At 35.8% G+C, this 22,659-nt stretch overlaps 3 protein-coding genes across 4 annotated transcripts; 2 read left to right on the top strand and 1 right to left on the bottom strand.

The window, feature by feature from the left end:
- The first annotated feature begins 88 nt into the window (after positions 1–88).
- Positions 89–2,945, top strand: LOC141901489 (MTOR-associated protein MEAK7-like). 2 transcript variants are annotated; one of them, XM_074788761.1, is made up of 8 exons: positions 89–274; positions 425–652; positions 739–874; positions 978–1,105; positions 1,197–1,503; positions 1,583–1,701; positions 1,778–1,957; positions 2,035–2,945. In XM_074788761.1, the coding sequence occupies exons 1-8, from the start codon at positions 137–139 to the stop codon at positions 2,173–2,175; spliced, it is 1,377 nt and encodes a 458-aa protein (XP_074644862.1). In that variant the 5' UTR covers positions 89–136; the 3' UTR covers positions 2,176–2,945. The 2 variants fall into 2 exon arrangements, with proteins under 2 accessions (XP_074644862.1, XP_074644863.1); XM_074788762.1 differs by having other exon boundaries at positions 425–656; positions 743–874.
- Positions 2,946–3,061: 116 nt separating this feature from the next.
- On the bottom strand, positions 3,062–5,088 carry LOC141901490 (uncharacterized). Its single transcript, XM_074788763.1, has 2 exons — positions 5,043–5,088; positions 3,062–4,713 (listed from the first exon to the last, which is right to left on the bottom strand). Exon 2 carries the CDS (start codon positions 4,638–4,640, stop codon positions 3,339–3,341), a length of 1,302 nt encoding a protein of 433 aa, XP_074644864.1. The 5' UTR covers positions 4,641–4,713; positions 5,043–5,088; the 3' UTR covers positions 3,062–3,338.
- A 462-nt stretch (positions 5,089–5,550) lies between these two features.
- Positions 5,551–20,497, top strand: LOC141901491 (calcium/calmodulin-dependent protein kinase type 1-like). Its single transcript, XM_074788764.1, has 10 exons — positions 5,551–5,756; positions 9,457–9,591; positions 9,676–9,750; positions 13,580–13,718; positions 15,404–15,527; positions 18,539–18,614; positions 19,448–19,560; positions 19,803–19,881; positions 20,008–20,095; positions 20,232–20,497. Exons 1-10 carry the CDS (start codon positions 5,668–5,670, stop codon positions 20,289–20,291), a joined length of 978 nt encoding a protein of 325 aa, XP_074644865.1. The 5' UTR covers positions 5,551–5,667; the 3' UTR covers positions 20,292–20,497.
- Positions 20,498–22,659: the final 2,162 nt, after the last annotated feature.

Below are 22,659 nucleotides of genomic sequence, written 5' to 3'. Positions count from 1 at the left end.
TTCGGACTAGGGGTTGTTCTGTTCTTCAAGTTCTGTTAATCCATTTTCCGGCTATTCCCGCGACCCAACCACGAAATTCCTGGAAAACCCGGAAATGCTAGAGAAATTAAAATTCGTAATTCACATGACTTGAAAAATGGGACTAATGCAGAGCTACCCCGAAGTTGACAGGGCATTAGAATTGTTTACAAAACAAGAACAAGATCAAATAAGAAAGATTTTCAAAGAGATTGCTGGGGAAAATAGTGTATCGTTTAGTAGAGATGATTTGGAAGTAAGTAATTGAAATTTGACTTTTTTGTTAGATAAGATAGTACGTAAAGACATTCTGAACACTGGAAAAATTCATCTTAATAGACAGTTTGCTCCTGCTGGTAATTGCAATGACTCAATTATTCATTATTCTATTCCTTTTTAACAACAGAGATATCTGAAAGACGTATTACCACCGAGTATTTCAACCTGTCTTCACAATGAAATGTGCAACATTTTGGTGTCGAAGAGCAGCCGTACACACCATACACACGTCGATGAAAAGAGTTTCGTGGTTTCACTGACTTATCTCCTCAAAGGAACATTGTCTCAGAGAAGTGAAGTGTTTATGAGTATAACGACTGTGAACACAACAGCAACACTGGAACAACTTGAACAGGTCGGTTAGTTAGACATATTTTGAATCGCTTAAATTGCATAATCTAATTGAAAACTCGCGATATATGATTACCTCTTACTTTGCAGACAGTTCAGATGTTGTTAGATGCATATGTGAAACTGATGATGAAAACACCGCAGTATGCAACATGGAAGATTCCGTATGACAGTGAAAAGAATTTACTGTTTGCTAAATTTCTAATGCATTCCCTTGTATTTAATGGTAGGTGATTCATTCATGTATAAGCTTACACTGGTTTGTTTATATGCTACGATGTAAAGCAACCTTCTAATCAACTATGTCACTATTCTATATGATATATAAGCTGATGGCAGCCCATTGAAAAGTGAAGATGTGTATACTTTAGAGGATTTGGAAAACTGGATCTCTAAATCAGCATTCATCTCTCATCTGATGGATTATATATTCTATACATGTTTCAATGTTAGCTATGTAAGTAATCAGTCGTGATGATGTATAGGACTTACTATCCATGGGTGTGAGCTCCCTTGCATTATTTCAGAAATGAATTTGAATATTGCAGGTTGAAGACATGACTGCTGTTGCATTCCACACTCCAAAAATTCCATTCTGTTCTGATGTCGATTGGAATTCAACAAAGTCTCTTCTTGATGTGACTTCACTAATCTGTCTGAATCACAGTATACCAAAAGAACTCGGTGTTAAATGGAGATTGCTCTTCAGCACAGCAACAGATGGTGAAAGTTTTTCGACAATGGTGAAATATATCACAAACGAGGGTCCTACTATGTTGATAATCAAGGACAAAGATGGTTATTTGTTTGGAGGGTTTGCTGCCACACCTTGGGAAATAAGTCCAGAATGGGTTGGTACGTATCAACATGCCTGCTAATGTTAAATCTGCACATCAAGTTTATGATTTTTTAACTGATTTTGAATTTTTTTCAGGTACAACACGGTGCTTTTTGTTTACATTGTTTCCACAGATTGGTCGTTTCTTCCCTTCAGGGTATAACGATCATTATCAGTACCTGAACCAAGGGCAACAAACTATGCCTAATGGATTGGTAAGCATAATTCCCAAGAACGGTAGTAGTCTATTAATAATTATCAATTCAAATAATTAGGTAAGGTTTATTTTAGGGTATGGGAGGACAACTGGACCACTTCGGACTTTGGATCGACAGTGAATTTGGGATTGGAAATAGTAAAGCATTACCAAAATGCACAACCTATAATAGCCCTCAACTATCTAAAGAACCAAACTTTGCTATTGAAGTTTTAGAGGTGTGGGGAGTAGGTGAGGCTCCAGCTCGATCTAAGGTAAGATTGTTATAGATCTTTCTCGTTCAATGAATTTGTAAAAAATAAATGCCAAATGGCTTTTCTCGGTATTTTAGAAGGTAACAAGCGTCTTAGACAAAGATCCAAGCGGCAAAGCACTACTGAATTTAGCTGGTAAACAGATGGCTAGTGAAGGACTTCGGTCAACTGATGCTACTGCCGAATCACCTGAAGAACACTCTTTACCAGCTATGTGAAACCAGACCTATTTACAATTGAAACATCTGTTTAAAACTTGTTTTTTATTAATTCACAAGTGAAGAGGATATTGCTACTGTGGTTGGGTACTTTTAGCGTCATCATTATCAATTTCTCAGGAATTCAGCTCCATATATTCTTTACATTTCTGTATTAGAATTAAGAAATTAATTATAGCAATAGGGTGAGGATTTTATTAGTACTGGGCATATGCTGCTGCACATTCTATATTCAAAATGCGCATATCTTTACCAGGTATTCATAATGTATTCATTAATAATACTCTAGTGAGTTGTTTTGTTTGTCACGAACAAATATTTCTTTAGAATATATTTATACATGTACATGAATTATGCCTTAAAAAGGTTGCCATAATCTTTTCTAGTCATAAATGATTATTAATTATACATAAGTGAATGGATGAATTGTTTGAAAAACAGGATCAAATTGAAAGATTGTTCATAGTTAGATTTTTTAGGGAATCTGCATATCTTGTATATGAATTTATTCAATTGTACACCTCAATTTTTTAGGGAATCTGCATATCTTGTATATGAATTTATTGTACACCTCTATTTCATCCTTTCCAAGTTTGAACTTTTATGTCTTGCATGTCTTCGTCCAAATATTTTGCCCAAGAGATTCCAAACTTTACAACTATTATTGTTTCAAATGAAATATCCCTTTATACACTATGTGAACTGCTATGTGAATCTTGTTAACGTCATGTGGTCCAGTTTTTCAAAATGCAATAAACACTAATGAATAACATTGGTCTTTGATTTGATTTCTATTGTTACCGAAAAGGAATTTTCTATCAGCCCTTGCTGGAAAGTGCAGAAACTACAAAAGTAACCAAGAATCATATCATAATTGAACATCAAATTAAATAGTAACAATGTATCTTTATTATAATAGAAACTGTAAACATGCTTAAAAACACCCATAAAGCATAAACTAATATGTTTTAATTTATCATACATCTACATATATTTACACCATGTTACATCAGTACTAAAAACCTATTGTTAGTGATAGAGAATCTTCTAAATGAAGAGGAAAAATGGTTTAAAATTCTGAGATAGTACAAGATTTTACAGTGTACATGTACTAAGTACATGAATTTCAATCAGTCTCTAGAGTCAGGCTGGATGACAATTTGCTAGCTTAATTTCTTTTTGTTGCATACTTCGAGCTGATGTTTGTGCAAATAACGTTTCTGAGCGAAAGCTTTATTGCATTTATTGCACACAAATTCTTTGTACGTAGTCGTATGAATTAACATGTGCGAACGCAAGTTTGACTTGTCAGCGAAAGCCTTCGTACATCCAGAGAAAGTACACGGAAAAGGGCGTTCGCCGGTGTGGATGCGAAGGTGACCTTGCAATAGCCAGTTTCTCGTAAATAATTTGTGACACACTGGGCATTCGGTAATCTTTCGATTGTGCAATGTTTTATGTCCTTTTAAAGCAGAGGATGATGTAAATACCTTATTGCACTCATCACACTTATTTGACTCATTAGATTGTTTGACATTGTTCATAAATTCGGATAGATTAATAATCTGAACTTGATCTTCTTTAATCGACCCGACCTCATCTATTGCTTCACAATTGCTATCCTTTTTCATGTCAGTCAGATTTCCAGTCTGGTCAGCGGTTTTCAGCAGTGTTGATATATACTGGTTTTTATGTCCACTTTTATTTGATTCAGTTATACTACAGGCAATACTGGACGAGGATACATCAATAATGTTTTGATTATTTTTCCCAGCAGGTGCACTTATACTGTCGACAGCTAACGGTACTTCATAAGATGCCGTGGTAGTTAGAATTTCAACCGACTTTGTGCCATTTGATATGTTTTCTGTTGAAATCTTATCATCAGGACTCTTCTGCATTTTATTCAAAGCTGTTTGTAATGCTTCTAATTCGGCAAAGACGATCTGTGAAGGTTGGACGGACGCACCATTCAGGGATATGCACTGCGGCTCAACTGTCACGTTACCAGTTAGTTGTGGTAAATTTTGCAGTATAGCATCTTGTGGAACGGTTATTTGTATTACATTCTGGTTCGCTACAATTCCAGTATGCATAGTTAGTATCTGCTGAAGCAATGCAGGTGTCAGAATGACTGGTTGTACACTATGTTGCACGGGTAACTGTGGTGATAGATTCAATATTTGTGTAGATGGTTTTTTATCGGCGGACAGAGATGATGGTGTTTGTTTAATTTCAACGTCGCTATTGATGTTCGTAATCAAATTCACTTCTTCTTTTAGTCTAAAACCTTCTGCAGTCTGCATACCATTTGTTGAAATCTGCCCCGCCACAATTGAAGGTTTAGAATGAACTACAGATTGCATGCCTGATTTACAGTTTTCTGCCATCCTTTCAGCACTTTCTCCAACCACACCGACATCCATATCGTTAGTAGCAGTCAATTCACGAATTTGATGATTCATTTTATTATCTTTCCTTCAGCTCACTGAAATAGCAATTCTTCATTCTTCTCAGCTTGGATTTGGATCAATAACCCTATAAATTGAACGAAAATAATGAGGTTACTCTTGGCAATAAATGAGTGTTTTTTGGTTAGGTATAAATTAGTGTCAAATCAATGAAATGAATGGTCTGTCAGCTTATTCGTTTTCTGCCGACTGAAAAAGGATCAGAGCCTCAGCAGTTAGAGTTAGGAACCCGGAAGTCAATTGTGTATGCGCGAATGCGAGCCGTTTTTGGTTTTTCGGCATCGTTTAGAACGACCCAAATTTTTCCCAGTCTTTGTAGATCTGTTGAAATATCCCTTAACATATAGTCAGGCTATTCGTTGCAGGGCTTGCATGCAAAAAGTAACGGATAGATACCTCATTTATGCCATTTGGAACTTTACGGATTACGAACAATGATAACCCGGAAATGAATGATAGGTCAGGGTAAAAATATAAAACGCGGATTCGGACTCATCGCTAGATCTACGAGGCAACGATAAGGCGGCACTATACCGGGCTATCACCGGCAAACTGTTTCCACTCCCAGGTCGAAATTGTAGTATGAACCTTTTTTAGGGCCCCGCATCCTGAATTATCATATCATAGCATTAGCATAGAAACCGAGAAAAATCGATGCGGTAAGTCAACAGCAAAAAGTAATTTTTGAAGCATTAATTTTTTCAACACTAAGTGGCTCTTGTCTTGGCATCCCTGTTGATAAGCACTTTCGGATTATAAACCGGCACCAACAATTAGGTACGGTCTCTCGGAAGTGTCAACTAGCGCCAACGCCATTTCTCCAGTTCGCCGTCGGATCGGAGCCAACCGCTTATGGATCGCTCATCCAGGAGTGGCGCTATCTTTCGTCAGAAATGTATGCTAATCAGCCACCATTTCCTGACGTCAGAGCCAAGCATTAAACATTGAATTGATGATAGCTCTGGCAAGTATAATGAAACATTTGTCAAATCTAGCGGAATAAGATACATATATTTTAACGATGCCTATTTTCGGCAAGAATGAGAAGAGCGACAAAATTGAGAAGAAGGACATCAGAAAGAAGTTCGAGTTCAAGGATTTATTGGGGACGTAAGTAGTATTCTTGAAATTTAAAAATTATCAGGTATTTTCATTTTCGTTTCATTTTTGACTTGTTTACCTGCTGGGCTATTGCCTAAAAAACTGGTATGGGTTATTTAACCGCGTGTTTGTTTGTTTGTTGCTGCCATTGGTTTGTTGTTGAATGGATGGCGGGGAATGGCCTTGCCACAAGAATAACAAACAAGTGTCTTTTTTATGTTGTTACTCACTCAGACTTTTAGGCCTAGTCATTACCAACCATTAACCCGAGTGAGAGGGAGAGAGCTGCCATGTTTATTTTGAACGGAGATCAAGGACATATGTGATGTCATGTTAATTACAGCTAGGAGGGTAATTGAGTCCTTAGCGCAGTCTTGGTTGATAGGTGTCAACATGGACGTTATACACATTTATACATTCCAAAATACATGCTGAAAAGACAAAAACTTGTTGGATATTTAAATATATAAGCCTTTTAGCAGTTCACATATACAGTATATGTGAACTGCCAGTATAATACTGGTTGTTACAATAGAATTGATAAAAAAAGATTCAAATTAAGCCGGGTTGACTGTAAACCCTTTTGATAGAGTTCATTATTCTACTGTTTCCAATGTACAGTCACTACTATTTGTCATGTTGTGATATAGTGAAATGTTAATTCAGGAAGCTGGTCATTGTTTTTCCTGGTCATTGTTGATATTTCCTTTATTGATAAATAGGGGCCGAATGGTGATTTGTAGGCCTTCCCAGCTTTTTCAATCCCTTTTCAACACAAAAATAAGGGTTTTGTTTTTAGAGGGTGAGAGGAGGGTCCAGAAGGTTAGGGTTTTAGTGTCTAGAGGGTGAGATAAGCGTCCAGAGGGTTTGGGTGGTAAAGTTGGGAGTTCCAATGTTTGCCCCAATGGCTCCAGAAGATATAGCACTGCGCTAGTATAGGCCTACATGTGCTTGAGTCCAAATTTTCGTTATTCTGTTACTTAGAAAATCAATGCCCGCACTGTGTAGAAATCACGATCAGAGTACCGGCGCTGTAGGCACAGTGTTATAACCTTGGAATTAAGGCTTTATTTGGTAATCTTCTATCACCAAATATCTTTGTAAGAACCGATATTATCAGAATCTTTGTACAATGGTATTAACCAACAATGTTAACAACTTAACCCTACAATGAAAAAATTTATTTCCATCGCAAAACTGCAAAATTTTGCTTGAGATACTGTGAATGGTGATGTCAGATATTGGCCTAATGATCATAGAGCTTGCTTCGGGGAGAGTCTTGTGATGAATTGATATCTATAATGATGTACAAGTCTATCCCATCCTATTGCTGATGATATAACAAGAAATTCAATTCCCATAAAAACTGATCCACTCGGCTAATAGCCAATACATAAGTGGCGTTTTCATTTTGCAGATATGATAAGCGTTCTTCAATTTGTTAGGGAATCCTGTAGATTGCATCATACATCATCCAACGCTAAAGTTCTAATGGATGTGGAACATATGTCAGTGGTAATTGGCAGAGTTGACCGCTGCTCTGCAGAGTAAAGAGCTTTCATAATTGATTCTACTTCGTGAAAATCGATGGCATATGCATGTTACATTCCAAAATGATTCGCCAGAATCACTTCGCAATTCATTGAAGAAAGACCTCTATGTTTTGATGCTAATCAATGTTACTTAAGCCTTCAAAGATTAGTTTAATAACTGAGTTGTAAGTAAGTGCTGGTTTGCTAGATAACGTCTCATACAACGTTGTTACTGTCTTGCGTGGTGTTAAAAACCATCGCTGTATTATATAGTCTCGGCCTCATTTACTCATTCGCATTGGATAAGAATTATTAAGCACTGGTCACGTAATGGACTTCCTCTCTCTTAATTAACCGTGCTTATGCGTTGACACCAGTCTAGAATCATTAAAATCTCTTTGTCGTTCGGAGACGATTATGAATATGACAGGTCATTACTTTTGTATCAAACGGTATTGACTATTTTTCCTTGTTGAAATTGATGCATAAGCTTTATAGCAGGATTGCTTCCTATTGAACGTGGTAAAAGATTCATACATGTCTATTCTAGATAAAATCATTCCTTACTGTCTTGATTTTGTTATTTAAACTATGGTATCTGCAAAACTTTTAATATCATGGGCCTCAGTTTTACAAGATTTCTTTTCAACAGAACAATTACATCATATATCTGTACAGGGTTTTTTGTTAGAAGGATTATGTTTTATAACAATGACAAGTCAAAAATGTGCGGCCACATTTTCTCAGCATAACGCCAATTATGTTGTTTATCATCTATACATGTCTGGATATCAACTCTTACCCTCAATATCATTTTAATTCAGTTTCGACCGGGATAGAAAATCCTTGTATAGACAGAGTTGAAAGTTGTGAAAAGCTTTTGAACGATATATGCTCTGACTTAAGGGACTAAATGCAATTTTTATGAAAACGTTTATTGCTAGATTTTTTATTTATTCCGATTTAGACAATAAATAGGCTCAGATAATCGATATATTTGGATGTAGTTTCATTTTATTCGTGAACTTTTGACAAAACGTATATTATTTAAGGCCTATACATTTGTATAATGTTATTATTCTCACTGGATTTATGTTAATACGTCATGGCAGGGATGATATTGTCAATGTATACGACACAGTAACCTCTTGAGATTACACACCAAATTTAGTGGTATTATAATGATGTATGAATTTCATCACCCGGAGGATAGATGATTTCGTGCCTTGATATTCAATATAAAGCGTTCGTCTTCGAAGCGCACAATTTCCTGCTCCGTTTAGCCCGGCATCGGTTTGCTTCTGGATGTGATCGATATAAATGCGTTTGATGATATGAGTTGAGGTTTCCTGATCAACTGCCATTACTTCAAAAAGGTGCAGCAGGTGTAGGTTGTAAATTTCCAGCGGTGCATTATCCAAATCATATTCTCTTTCTTCCCAGGAAACTGTCTCGTTCCATTCTCCGTGGTCATTGTCATTATTTTACAGATGTTTCTATTCATACGAAGCCATTTTCCTGATAAATTTCGTGCTTAAGCACGCAAGTGTCTTGCGACTTTTGGGGATGGAACTGAAGGAATTTGTTGCATCAAACTGGACACTGAGTTATCATCGACGGTTGATGGTTTGTGTTATCTGTGTCCACTTTATTGAAGAGCCATTAACAAAATGATTGCCGCTCTGCGTTTTTTGTCTCACACTTATCCTATATGAAGCATACTCGAGTACTGTGAAAATACCAATATTTCTGCAGCTGGTAGAAAATCGAACAACTCAGATTTTTGATCGAGCCACGTGATTAGATTTCTGATCCGTATAGGCTATGTATATACGAGTGAATGTACGGGATCTTTCTATGCGTCGTCCACTTACTGAATTACTATCAGAAATTTATGGCCGATTTTCATGTACGACCAACTAATGCAAGATAATAAAAACGCCAGCACTTCAGCTTCAATACATTTATGAAAACTAAAGCTCTGATTACGATAAGCCATACTTTCATATATTCTACGATGAATTAGCCTAAGTGATCCTCCCCTGTGATATGTTAGGAAATCAATTATTTCTTAAAAAGAATTTGTTCTGTATGATATTTAGATTCGATGATCATCCACTGGAAGCGTCGGCGTTGATGTGCCGTTGTTGGATAATGATTTTGTTTTTATTTTTCAGTGGTGCGTTTTCCGAAGTTCGGCTGGCAGAAGATAAAACCGATCAAGGCAATTTCGTAGCAATCAAATGCATAGAGATAAAGGCATTAAAAGGCAAAGAGGAATCTTTACACAATGAAATACTGGTTCTTAGGAGGTAAAATCATCTCTGAAACCGATTCTAACTGGTTTCCTGTGATTTCAATTGTGACTAAACTATCCCTTGGTATTTTGTTTTCAGGTTACATCATCCAAATATAGTTCAGTTATTAGATGTTTATGAAGATACATCTTATGTTTACTTAATAATGGAATTGTAAGTATTTGATTCAATGTCGATGAATGTTTTTGATACATTTTCGTCTAAAGGTTTTGAAATGGGAAGAACAATTACTATCACAATCCAAAATCACTAGAAAAATACCAAAAAATATAAATGTCCATATTTTTACTTAACCTATTCAAAACGACTGTAGAGTCTGTGGGACCAAAACTCGATACGTATTTTTCATATTTTGCCTACCTGTGGCTGGCTGTGTGAGCGACGCACCTGAAATTGGATTTTTTCTTTCTTCGTAAATTCAAAGCTGTAGCTACGTGTCTTGTCACTACCGAGCCAATTAGAGTGCATTGCTCATGATTCGTTCCCTCGGCTCGCGAGTATCAACGCCAAGGCTGATATGTTTTTCTGACAATTTCAATCCCCAGAAAGCGAAGGGGACTATTCTTCAAGTCGTGTCATTTAATTTACATCTTTCTTCAAAAGAATCAGTTGAAGCCTTCTACAATAGCCTGAATTTTGTTGGAGTCTTTGATCTCGAACGATGTTTTTTCGTGCGTTTTATTTCTAGCAACTTTTACGTCGCTGTTCTCGGCTGTATTTACTGCCGATTGAAAATGACTTCCGTACGACAAGACAGCACAATATTGATCTTACCCAATGCTGTGCATCAAATAATCAGTTCAGCTGTGACAAGCAATGGGCTGCACCTAATTAAAGTGTGCTGGTTTCATCTAATTCTGTCAGGTTACTGACCTCTGTTGATATGTTCCGTCGTCGTTCCTCTATAATCAGACACAGTCGTTGGTATATAGGCCTTAATGAAAATAATCTTATTCAGATTTTAGACTGCGTAGATTCTACATCGTCTTCAATTAAGTTGAAAAGGATATCCTTCCTCGCATGCTGAGTCTAAAAAAGACATTTTTCATTTTAAAAAAGTAGACTGAGAATATCTCGCAGTTTATTGGCGCCTAAAGCCATATAAAATCTAATTTTCTATGCTGCATGCTGCATATAGTATGCTTGAATTGATACGGCTTTATTGTGAAAAGAGTTTAGAAAAAAACCCACGTCTTTAAGTTGGCTTTGATGATGTAAATGTGGTAGAATTGCTCTCAGTTCTTTGAAGTTGGCTCTTTCTGCAACGATAAATGAACAATGAAGCTAATTCGGGAAATTTTCATACTTTCAAGTGCTTGTTTGCCTTAATGGGAAAGTCTTTCATTATCAGGAAGAGCTACGAGTTTGTTGTGGAGGAATGGTAAAATTATTTAACCCTTTGATTTCACAGTCGATAAATTTGAGTGCGTTAACTAGAACAACCATGATAGTATATACGATGAAGAACAATTCATTTGAATTTCATAATCAAGTAATCATCGAAAATGTTAACCCTTTCAGTGCTGACTTATTAATACTGGGGATGATTTCTGGGGATTCCACCACATTGTGTTGAATAATGGGCACACCACTATAAGGGAGCGTTCACAAATTACGTACCTCAAAATCTCCCATTTTTCTGACTCCCCCCTTGTACCACCTTTGTACCAAATTCACTGACCCCCTCTTAGGTACGTACCATCGCACCCATGACCGACCCCCCCTCCCCCGAATTATATTGATGCAAAGAACACAAATCAAAAAAATATAAATACCTGATTTCATTAATGATGTACCAACAAGTGCGTGAAAGATCGATACCGGTACCCGGTATTGGGGAAATCCCAGTTGAAGTCTACTACAAGTGGTACCTCAACATTTTGTTTAGAACAAAATTCCGATATTAAATAAATGACGCAACAAAAGAATTAAGCAAATATTGTTGTTTATTGATTTTGTATACCCGGTACTAAAAGCCGATAAAACACCAACGGCTATTTTCATTTGAGTTTGGTACATAAAGTACGTACCAAGATTGATTAATACCCCCTCCCTCAAAGTACGTACCTTTTTTGCTGACCCCCCCTCCCCCCATGTACCACTTTGTACCAAAATTCAGTAACCCCCTCCCCCCAATGGAGGTACGTAATTTATGAACGCTCCCTAAAACGTCTACATCATAGCGCGGTGTATCGTTAGTTACTAATTTAAAGCCGCACCTTGGTGTTCTGAGGTAGTTTCAGTTTAATGTGAAGAGCCCTGGGTCTTTTAGTTGAATAAGTAATTTCATGGACAGTAACGAACAAAAGAGTTCTGCCTATAGTTACAATGCGCTAAAAGGGATAGATATTGCGTTCAGGTCGTGCTATCAGCGTATGTAAGAAGATTAATTGTTGTTTGGTGATTATTTTATCATCTCTACTAGTGTAGGTGCGTTGTAAACGGGTGCGTAGGTTAATCTCTCCAGTTTCTATCATCGCTGTCAGCAATTATGAATAATTCAACAATCGCTCCATATCAATCAGTTGATTAATGAAATCTTTCAGATACGTGTTGCTCATATATTGGTCTTCCACTTCCTATAGACCTATAGTGTATCAGGGTTTCCAGCGGTCCTTCCAAGTCCTTCTTTTTGACCCTAAGTCCTTTTGATAAAAAAAGTACTTCAAAATTAGATTTTTATATATTTTTGCGCATAATTTTGTTGCGAGTTCGACTGTTGAAGTATTTCATTACTGAGGCCTGGTAATTCAATTATCAGTAAGATTGAATCTACAGGAAAGTGTTATGGAATTACCCTGAAATATATGACTGGTTTACACGAGTCAAAAAGTCCCTCCTTTTGGGTCTAAAATTTCCGAAAAAGTCCTTAGTAATTCGTTTTACCCTGGCCTTACCACTGAAAACTCTGTGTATTGAAAAAGATCGGTTTTTTCAAGTCCTAGAAACTGTGGTATGTATTCTTGAGACAGTAGTTATGCATTGAGACATTCGTTTCATTTGCTAGCCGCATGCCATGGCAACACATACCTACTGGTAGGTAGATGTAGACGTAAATGAAGATGTATATGCGACAATGGGTCCTTTGGGAATGCTTTGAAGTAATAAAATTCATCACACCTACATAGCTATTAGTAATAGATACGTACTGATCAGTAGGGTATTCTACTTAGGGCTTATCGCTGTATTTTGATAACTCTAACTCTGTACTTCGATTAAAAAGAAGACATTCTGTAAATTTGATCAACCATCCGACTATACAAAATCTGATTTCAAAATCAAACTGTTCTGACACGTGTGGTGTGTTTGTAAGGGACACCAATTCAAATCTAAATCGATCGATCAGCCAAATAAATAAGAACGACAATTCCCTTTTCGAAGATAAAAAAAACATATGGTTTCAGGCGCTGCCATGTTTGACTTGTCATATTCCTCAAGAGGTTCAATTATCGTATGGTTGTTCAATCTTAAAGACGTTCACTGCTGAGTACTGTATAACTCACCGATAGAATCAAAGAGACTCGGTTGCCACTCGGGCCTGGATTTGAATTTATCTATCAGTCATGTACAAATCAAAGGGTTTATTAAAGCGAATTAGAATCCCAGATGTAATTGTTAGGCTTTAATTTGGGTAATTTGTCATTTCAAACCGTACACAAAACCGACGTGAGGACGAAATGAGACTATGAAAATGCGACGACGAGGCGACGAGTTTGCGAGGAGAATGACGTCAATCCCGAGGGTTGATCATACGTTGAAATTGTCGTCAAATACATCACTTAGCAGTTGAGGGAATAGACGTTGACACATTCTACACAAAATAACTTTACACACCTTGAGTTCAAGGTTCACAAAATGTTAATGCTGATCATATTTCATTTGCTGTAATGAAGATTGATGTGTTTTTTCTTATCATAATAAAACGTCTCGATTAATTCCAAACGTTATGTATGACATTTTTTGTTGTTGTTTTTTTTTCTAGAGTTACCGGTGGTGAACTATTCGATAGAATCGTACGTAAAGGAAGTTACACAGAAAAAGATGCCAGTTCGTTATGTCATCAAATTTTAGAAGCGGTAGATTATATGCATGAACGCGGCGTGGTCCACAGAGATCTCAAGGTAAATAATGGAAACCCGGGGACATTCCTGTTTAAGTTCATCATTAATCAGTCATGTTAATCAAAAAGGGATTAGAGAAATATGCGATGTGGCTGAGAGGTTTAAAATGGCTTTGAAACCGAGTCGCTTAATAATGAATGATCTCTCGAAAGAATTGGTAAAAGTGATTAATGACTGGAAGATATGGACAATGTTCCATCTCGTTGTTGAAGAGTACACGATATTGATGATTAATTCTATTAATTCACGAAGCTTAATCTGAATCTATAACACTTATCATCGTATAGTAGAATTATATTCTATTCGTCGTTCATGATGTAACATCATCATAAACGATATGGTGTATTATTAGCAGAGGATATTATCGTATTCTCGCGGTTGGCTCGATGACATTGATTTCCGTGTTGTCTTTCCCGTGAAATAAAAAGCATTCTACGCAACGGACTGCGCAGTACCTTTCCACTGCATCTTTTCGTCAGTAATGTTCTTGTAATTGTTATGTAGCTTTGGTATCGAAATGTGGTCGCAATGTGGTTGCACGCAGTTCTGGGTGATGGGGGGATATGAATTCCCATTGGACACTCGTCTAATAATAATGGTTGATTATGTATGATAATTCGGGAGATCAGATGGTTGAACTGATGATGACCGCTGGTGGATATGTCCGCAACAAATTAATATCTGAATATCGCCATGATTTAATCAAACCAAAAAATCTACGTCTACATCGTAATAAACTTATTGTTTTACAGCTCGGCGGTAGCTAGACAGTGTTTTATCACCAGTGAAACTAGATTGCATGAGTAGGCCGCCGAGGGGATTTCTATTCCATTGTTTGTCGATGTAATAGAAAATATCCGGCTCACTTTGGATAATTTAGATCTAGAAATGTATCCATGGCCACCGTCCAACAAATGTATTCGATATAGCTTCATCTTCTATACGAAAATTGTTAGAAAAACATTTCATCACGCAGAGCAATATCAGGAAAATACTTATATAATGTACAATGCAAAACAAAGAAGACAAGTTCTATGATATGTAGGTACATTAGAACGTGATATGTGTACTAGTGACATTCTGTCATATACATAATTTGTATAAACACACTGACAGATTGATTTACTATACGAACATGTTTAGATAAAGACTTTGAAAAAAAGAGAGAATGACATTTTTTGGTGAGGAAAATTAACCCTCCATTGCAGTCTTTCGCTAGGGAATCATTTGCCGTTTTACTAATGTCATTCCAGTGCTTTCTGAGAGGGAAGCGATATATTTTTGAGATAACGCAGTCATCAGCTGTAATTCCATTCATTCAGTATGGCATCTTTTCACGACTTGCTGATCCTATATTTTATGAGCCGTCATTAATTTATACATGTATTTACCCGGCTCCCGGCTGAATCTTCTGTACAACGGATAAATGTTTGTTCTCAGAGCATCATTTGCCATAAGCTCCAGTTAGGCTCCAACAGAGACAGAAAACAATTTATGATAATAGGCTACATTGAAACGAGGCAATCGTTGGTACTTCTCGGGGGCTACTAGTCATCATATAACCAAAGAGGAAATTCAATTTATATTTTTCATATCGTATTGATTCCAACCGATAAAGCAACTATGATCGGTTTACACAAGCCTTGATCATCTGAGATTGTAGTACTATCCTATTTCTTTTTCAGCCTGAGAATCTGCTCTACTATAGTCCAGAAGAAGAATCTAAAATAATGATAAGTGATTTCGGTCTGTCTAAGATAGAAGGCTCAGGTATAATGGCTACTGCTTGTGGGACACCAGGATATGTTGGTGAGTTTACTTATCTTGATTTCCGGGTTCAATTTGAAAACCTAACCCCGATTAAACTTGAAAATGAGATTGAATGAAATTAGTTACTGATGATAATGTGGCTCCGTGAATCTGATCCTGTTTCTAACGACTGCAATCAAACCCTTGGCTATGATGTAGGTTTTGAAATACTGTCATTGGTGACGTTGATTTTGAAATACTGTCATTGGTGATATAGATTTTGAAATACTGTCATTGGTGATATAGATTTTGAAATACATGTACTGTCATTGGTGACGTTGATTTTGAAATACTGTCATTGGTGATGTAGATTTTGAAATACAGGTACTGTCATTGGTGACGTTGATTTTGAAATACTGTCATTGGTGTCATAGATTTTGAAACATGTACTGTCATTGGTGATGTTGATTTTGAAATACTGTCAATGGTGATATAGATTTTGAGATACTGTCATTTGTATAGTATTGTTTTAAAGCCCTTTCCAGTTTTGCAATATATTCATATATTAATGAATGGTAGTTATCACCTACAAATATTAAGGATATTTATATTTACACATTTTTCTTGTTGACGTTTAAAATACTGTTGCTATGAACCGCGTTTACTTGTCAGGCCTGAAGGCTGATGACGATCTGTGTCACCCAGGGACTTGTCTTTGTGTTTGTTGTAAAACTGTGCTATGTTAACATTGTCTGTTGTGCTACTCTGTGAATTCCTCGGGGAATTTTCTGTTGGAATATATTATGTTTCCAAAATTTTTTTGATATCAAATATCTGTACTCCACGCCTCGGGTCAACTTAGCTTTATATGCATTATGTATATGTGGTTTTTGTTACTTAACTCACAGGAGCGGTTGCGCAACATTTAATTTCTTGATTCGCAAAAAGAAAATCAAAAGTTAAAAATTCCATTGAAGAAACAGTTATCAAAGGCACTTTAAAAGCATTTTAAGTTGCGAAATTGTGTTTGCGTCTTTCCAACCGAGAATTAATTTAATTTTTATTCTAGTTCCTGATTCGGTACTCTCTTAATCTATTTTATCATCTCCAGTCGATGAAGCTAAAGACGATTGTGGTACCTTTAGTTGCTTATGGCGATGTTTAAGGAATCGAACAGTTTTACTGCCATTTACTTCAAACAGTGTGCTAAAACATTTTCAAGTCTTGTCACGCAACTAGCGCATTAAGAGTGATTAAAAGCAGAACAATTGAAGATGAGAAATGCAACCCGGCAGTTATTTGAACTTGCGATATAACTTGAATTACTTTTAGAAATAAACTGGCTCCACCCTTAAATCTGATATCGAGGCATTAAAAATGTTGGTTATTTGGTATGGAATTTGATATGGCAGTTGCTTTTATGGAGTACAATGTAAAGGACGAGTTGTATCTTGTGCGAATGCCGTTCACGAGTTGTGAATCTCTGGCAATGAAGGCACTAATGGTCATCGTACTAAAATTGTGCTGTCCGTGCCATACTCATAACTATTTGATATCGCAATTAGCTCTTTGAAGGGTGAAAGTATGAAGCTATCAGGCTTTACGTTGTGGAATGATCCGTACCGATAAAGGCATATATATTAGGAGAGATTGCAGAAGAGCGTGTCTTGTCGGTTTTCTAGATGGCTGGTTACGGTATGCTCGTGTTATCTCATCTCGTACACTACCGGATTGCTCTGTTGGAATATATGCCTTGCCATCTTTGATATCTTACGCTTTACCTTTTTTTTGATATCGGTCTCGAGATGAAACTTCTAATCGATAAGGTTCTTATCGAGCTGTTGTAAATCGAACGATAGCGAATTTCGATTGGCGTTGAAATTTTTTGACTGCTCGAATTTCACAGCTCTTCAACGTCTCTTTGCGCATTCGTCTTCGCTGACAGTTTCTATGAAAATGACATGGTTGGTAATATTTGTGCAGTAGCTTCATTTATCTCCATTCGTGATGATTTGCACCGGGAATCATTCTACCTGCTACGGCACTATTGTTACCTTGTCAAATGCTTCTTGATTGCTTTTCCCATACTTCGTTTGAAAGCGTAGCAAAGATTAATGATAAAATTGCAACCGCGTTCAAAAATGTGCAGTGAACTTATTTCACCGGGAAGCCACTTTTACTCATCTTTTTCCATGAATGTACACAATCAATGGACTTTTGTTGTTACATTTTATTTGGAAAATTTCCTAAAAAGCTGCTTGTATTTTATCTATGAATTATTGTATAGCAGTTATGGCTTGTGTGTATTTGGCGCAGTGGTTGGAACTTGCCATTTGTTGTCAGCCTTAGAACGTTTTTGCTAAGTAGTTTTGGATCAAATAGCAATCAATTTTCGTGTAGTTCCTATATCACTCGCGTATTTGAAAAAAAAATGGCATCAGGTTTTCTGTCATCAAAGAGTAATCGCATGGTGTTTTGATGAATGCGGATCAATGCACTGGGTTTCCATTATACAGACCAATATTGTCTGGCTAACTGATATCTTTTGATATAGTGTCCTTGAGACAAGCAACCACATGACATGTACTACTCCACTATAATGGCAGTCAATTAGCGTGTTATTTAAATCTTCATTTCGATAAGACAGTTTTCTTCGTATCATTTCGGAACGTTCCTGAGTAGCTAAGGTTAATAGATCTTCCATACGTACATACGAGCAAAACAGAAATGAATAATCTACAAACGCAAATATCTGTATATGCTGTTAAATGGGACCCACCCATATCAACTATAAGTATTTTATTACTGAATTATACAAACCTTAAGGCAATTATTTGAAAGTCTGTATCAGATGTGCATCGCATTTTATTATTAATCGCGTTACTGCATACAGAAACACCCTCAGTCGAATGGTTCATACATAGAATGCTCTCGTTCCTCTGATTGAATTTTGGATGTCACCAAGCCAGAATGTGTCTGATCCTTGCATCCAACGCCTGTATTCAACAATTCTAAAATCTGATTGTGATATGCATCTAACTTTGTTTTCTCTCTTGTCTTTCATCTTGTAGCTCCAGAAGTTCTTGCCAATCAGCCATATGGAAAAGAAGTAGATGTATGGTCAATTGGAGTCATAGCTTATATATTGTAAGTATTTAGTACTACTAAAGGAACTACTTCAGTGTTAATGTATTAGGTTTCAATATGCTAGTTTAGCCAATTACTCCTGGAGTCTCTATGTCTCTATCAAAACAAATCAGGAGATTAGTTATGCACCAAATGATATTTCATTTTCATTTATTATACGAATGATTTCAGTAGGTATTTGTTCATTTCTGCTAGTGCATGAAGAGATTGATTCTATTTATGTGAAAGTTCATGCATACTTAAATTCATTTGTAATTTACGATTCCTTCCTTGTGCATAATGCCAACAAGTAATGAGTCAAGTAGTGGTCATGAATAATACGAAATCGGATATTAATAATTATGGTAGCATTACTAGGGTATAAATCGCATAGAGTTGATCTATGATTTGGTCTCTGCACGTGTATGGTTATTTGATAAGTCAAGTCTTCGCTACTTCGCCAATTTAGCCAATGCATCAATATGGATTTGGTTTTAATCCGTGACTTATACAATGTAGTCAGTCACCTGTATTATAAAACCGCTGCACCATGATTTAATCAAACTTGAATAGCATTACCTGTTCTATTCTACATGCACACGCGTGACTCTCTGATTCTGTTACCTCTTAATTCTGTGAATGAGCGATTCTTCCTTTTTCAGTAGTATGCAAAGCATTGAATAGAACAGAACCCGCTATCTATGAAATAATTCTTTTCCTCTAATGTGTATTCATGTAAATTTCTCGGAAATTAGTGTTACACGAACGCATTTCAATATTCAAATACTGATCGTAATTGTTCAATTGATAAGCTTTTTACCAGTTGTTTCACCAGGTTTTACTTATATTTGCAGATTGTGTGGCTATCCACCATTTTACAGTGAACTTGACACAGATTTATTCAGGCAGATCATAAAGGCTGACTATGAATTCGATTCCCCATACTGGGATGAAATTTCAGAATCATGTACGATACTCCACTACTACCCTCCTTGCTGTTTTATTGTAACATTAATGATTGCTAAAAATTAATGGCTCATTTAATGCACGAGTCAATATCAGTAGCTCGGCGTAATAATATTCATGGCAAGCTTTTCAGTGCGACCGATTTCGCAATTACGCTTGTCACAAAAAATGTTTACAGCATGTCAGCTGTATTCTGCTAAAGTGTTCGCCAAGTCTCCTAATGGTTAGTTATTATTCTTGCAGCAAAGGACTTCATCAGACATCTCATGTGCGTAGACCCTAAAAAACGATATACTTGTCGACAAGCAATTCAACATCAGTGGTATGTACACCGTTGTATATATGTTAATGTATGTAATACGAATAGTTAATTTATATCCACCCAAAATCCCTGGCATAACGTCGTCATTGATATTCATGTGATGATCTACTTTTCTGGCTTTTTAAGGGTTTCTGGAAATGCTGCGCTGGACAAAGATATTCATGCATCGGTTAGTGCACATCTGAAGAAGAACTTCGCCATTACGAAGTGGAAGGTAGGTTACCGAGACAACCTGCAACTTCATATAAGCATGACCCTTGTCCTTTCGTCTTTAAGGAAATTTATTAAATCGACTTGATGTCTATGTATTATGTATTGCAAACTAGATGAGATATCTTTCTTATTTTCAGCAAGCCTATAACGCTACTGCGGTGATACGTCAAATGCGCAAACTCGCCATGAATAAATAGATGATCGTCATTTTCTCTGAAAGATCGTCTTCTTTAAAACTCGTCTCGTATTGCAAATTTACCGTATTTGACAACCCACGGTCGAAATTTGGCTCCTAATTTACGCATTCAACATCGCAAGATGCCAAAACTGGAATCTGCATTCAAGCCTCAATATGATACCTCACTATAAAGACAAGCAGGGCATGTTTGAAGCAGCCGAATCCAGACTGATATATATATATATATATATATATATATATATATATATATATATATATATATATATATATATATATATATATATATATATATATATATATATATATATATATATATATATATATATATATATATATATTACACATAAAAATAAATACATATGGATATATTTTATATGCATACATTGAAGTGATGAGTAGAATTTCAGTTCACATAATCACGCTTAGAAATTTGGTCTCTATTCATAATCATAGTTTAGATAATATGAAAGTATGAATTTTCATACCCATATAGTTCAGATATTACTAGATTTTGGTTATTCTAAAATGTAGTTTCTTCAGAAAAAAAGTACGAAATTTACATTCCTTCTAAAGAAAATATGAGCTCCATGATTTTAAGCAATATTTTACCTTGGTATTCATTCGGTATCTTGACTTATTTTTATCAAACTGATCTTGTGTTTACTTATCCGGCTTATTTGTTGCTCAGAAGTATGAATACTCTAGAACTGTGTCACAGTTCATTCCATGACACCCTGGAAATCATTATAAGCCATTGAAAAAGGATCTGATTCATGGTTTTTGTATTGTTTCATCTTGGCATTACGTGGTATGTATTTATGAAGTGCTTGGGCTTTTCCTTAATTGGTGTTATACTCCTAAAGGCATGATAATCTTGAGTAAAAAATTATTCAATATCTAGTCTGATTCTTGGAGATTAACCATTGAATACTGTCTCAAATACTCAATACAAGGTATATGTTATTTTGCTCATTTGGCGCTTTAGGTATAACAATATTCTTTGCTCACAAATCCCATTGCCAAACTGTCAAAAGACTCATTCTATTACTTTTCATGAGAAACTGTTTGCGGCATCTGTTAGATATGTCCTTTAGTCTTTTTCTCATGAATATTTGCTGTCAACTTGTTTTAGAATGGAAACATCAAGAATGCCCTGCTGCATGTCATAATGTTTAAGGCATTAACATATTGAATTGAATTGAATATGACATGTTACAACATCTGATATATGTCCTAGAATGAATGTACATGCATGCACTTTTATGATGTGCAGTGGATATTCTTCAAAGCAAATGGGTTGAAGTGGAAACCCCTGAAGCTATGTGTCTACAGTTTATTGCCTGGCTTAACAAGATATGCTTCATAATCTCAATTCTTTGATGGCTTCATTATTTGTTTTTTTCAAAGGGGGTACGTACCAGTGCCACCAATGACTACACAGGGGATAAGCTCTTGAAGTTTAAGGACTTAAGTGTATACATATTATGAGAGTTGTTATTTCAATATCGCTTGCTCATTGGATAGTAGCGTCATTGAAAATGCTGTCCAATTCAATCTTCAAAATTAGTTTATTGGTAGTTTTATTAAAAACAGATCTGATTTTATTTACCTAGTATTTAGAATTCATTTTAGAGAAGAAAATATTTATACAACATAACCAAAACTTCAAATCTTTTTCTTAGTTCATTTCATGATTAATAGATTTCATTATACACATAAAATTGTATGATATATGATGATAATTTGAATTTATGTTTATAGTTTATTTTAAGAAGTTATCTACGCATCAGAAGGTTCACATTTTTTATTTTGACAATCATTAAACTAAACAAATTTTACTAGATGATCATGTTATGTAGATTGATCAATAACTTAATCTCAGAAACTAGGGTTACACATGTATATATACATTCTCTAGACTGAAAGCAACGAAAATTGGCAGATACTACAGTAGTAATCCATTGACAATACTACGATAATTTAAGAATTATTTAATCGACACTTTCATATCCATTATGTGTGAGGAATTGGAATTTATAATTTTAATGAGTTTTTCTAATTGATAAAAGCGAATTGTTTTTTGCAGCGTGTTATATTATGTTGTGTTTTCTTGCACCTTACTGTAATATATTCGCACTATTTATTGATGACTGAAAAGTGTCAAATTTGACATGCGTATATATGAATCGAAACTAGAGATTTCATGTATAATAAGCCGTTATGTTGTGATCATACTTTTAACACTTAGAATATTTTGAAATTCGAAGTGAAAAAATCATTTCTCATTAATTTCATAATTTACTATTTGGTATGTAGTTTCCAAGTATTGAAACTCTATGTATTTGTGTAAGCAACACTTTTGTTAA

The sequence above is a fragment of the Tubulanus polymorphus genome, chromosome 3 (genome assembly GCF_964204645.1).
Source record: "Tubulanus polymorphus chromosome 3, tnTubPoly1.2, whole genome shotgun sequence".
Lineage (NCBI taxonomy): Eukaryota > Metazoa > Nemertea > Palaeonemertea > Tubulaniformes > Tubulanidae > Tubulanus > Tubulanus polymorphus.
This window is presented reverse-complemented; position numbering and strand designations above follow the sequence as displayed.

Coding starts and splice junctions, on each gene's coding strand:
- LOC141901489 (XM_074788761.1), top strand. CDS start 137: ATGGGACTAATGCAGAGCTACCCCGAAGTTGACAGGGCATTAGAATTG. Junction 1,106..1,196: donor CATGTTTCAATGTTAGCTAT/GTAAGTAATCAG, acceptor TGAATATTGCAG/GTTGAAGACATGACTGCTGT. Junction 1,958..2,034: donor AGGCTCCAGCTCGATCTAAG/GTAAGATTGTTA, acceptor TCGGTATTTTAG/AAGGTAACAAGCGTCTTAGA.
- LOC141901490 (XM_074788763.1), bottom strand. CDS start 4,640: ATGAATCATCAAATTCGTGAATTGACTGCTACTAACGATATGGATGTC.
- LOC141901491 (XM_074788764.1), top strand. CDS start 5,668: ATGCCTATTTTCGGCAAGAATGAGAAGAGCGACAAAATTGAGAAGAAG. Junction 15,528..18,538: donor TGGGACACCAGGATATGTTG/GTGAGTTTACTT, acceptor TTCATCTTGTAG/CTCCAGAAGTTCTTGCCAAT. Junction 18,615..19,447: donor GGAGTCATAGCTTATATATT/GTAAGTATTTAG, acceptor TTATATTTGCAG/ATTGTGTGGCTATCCACCAT.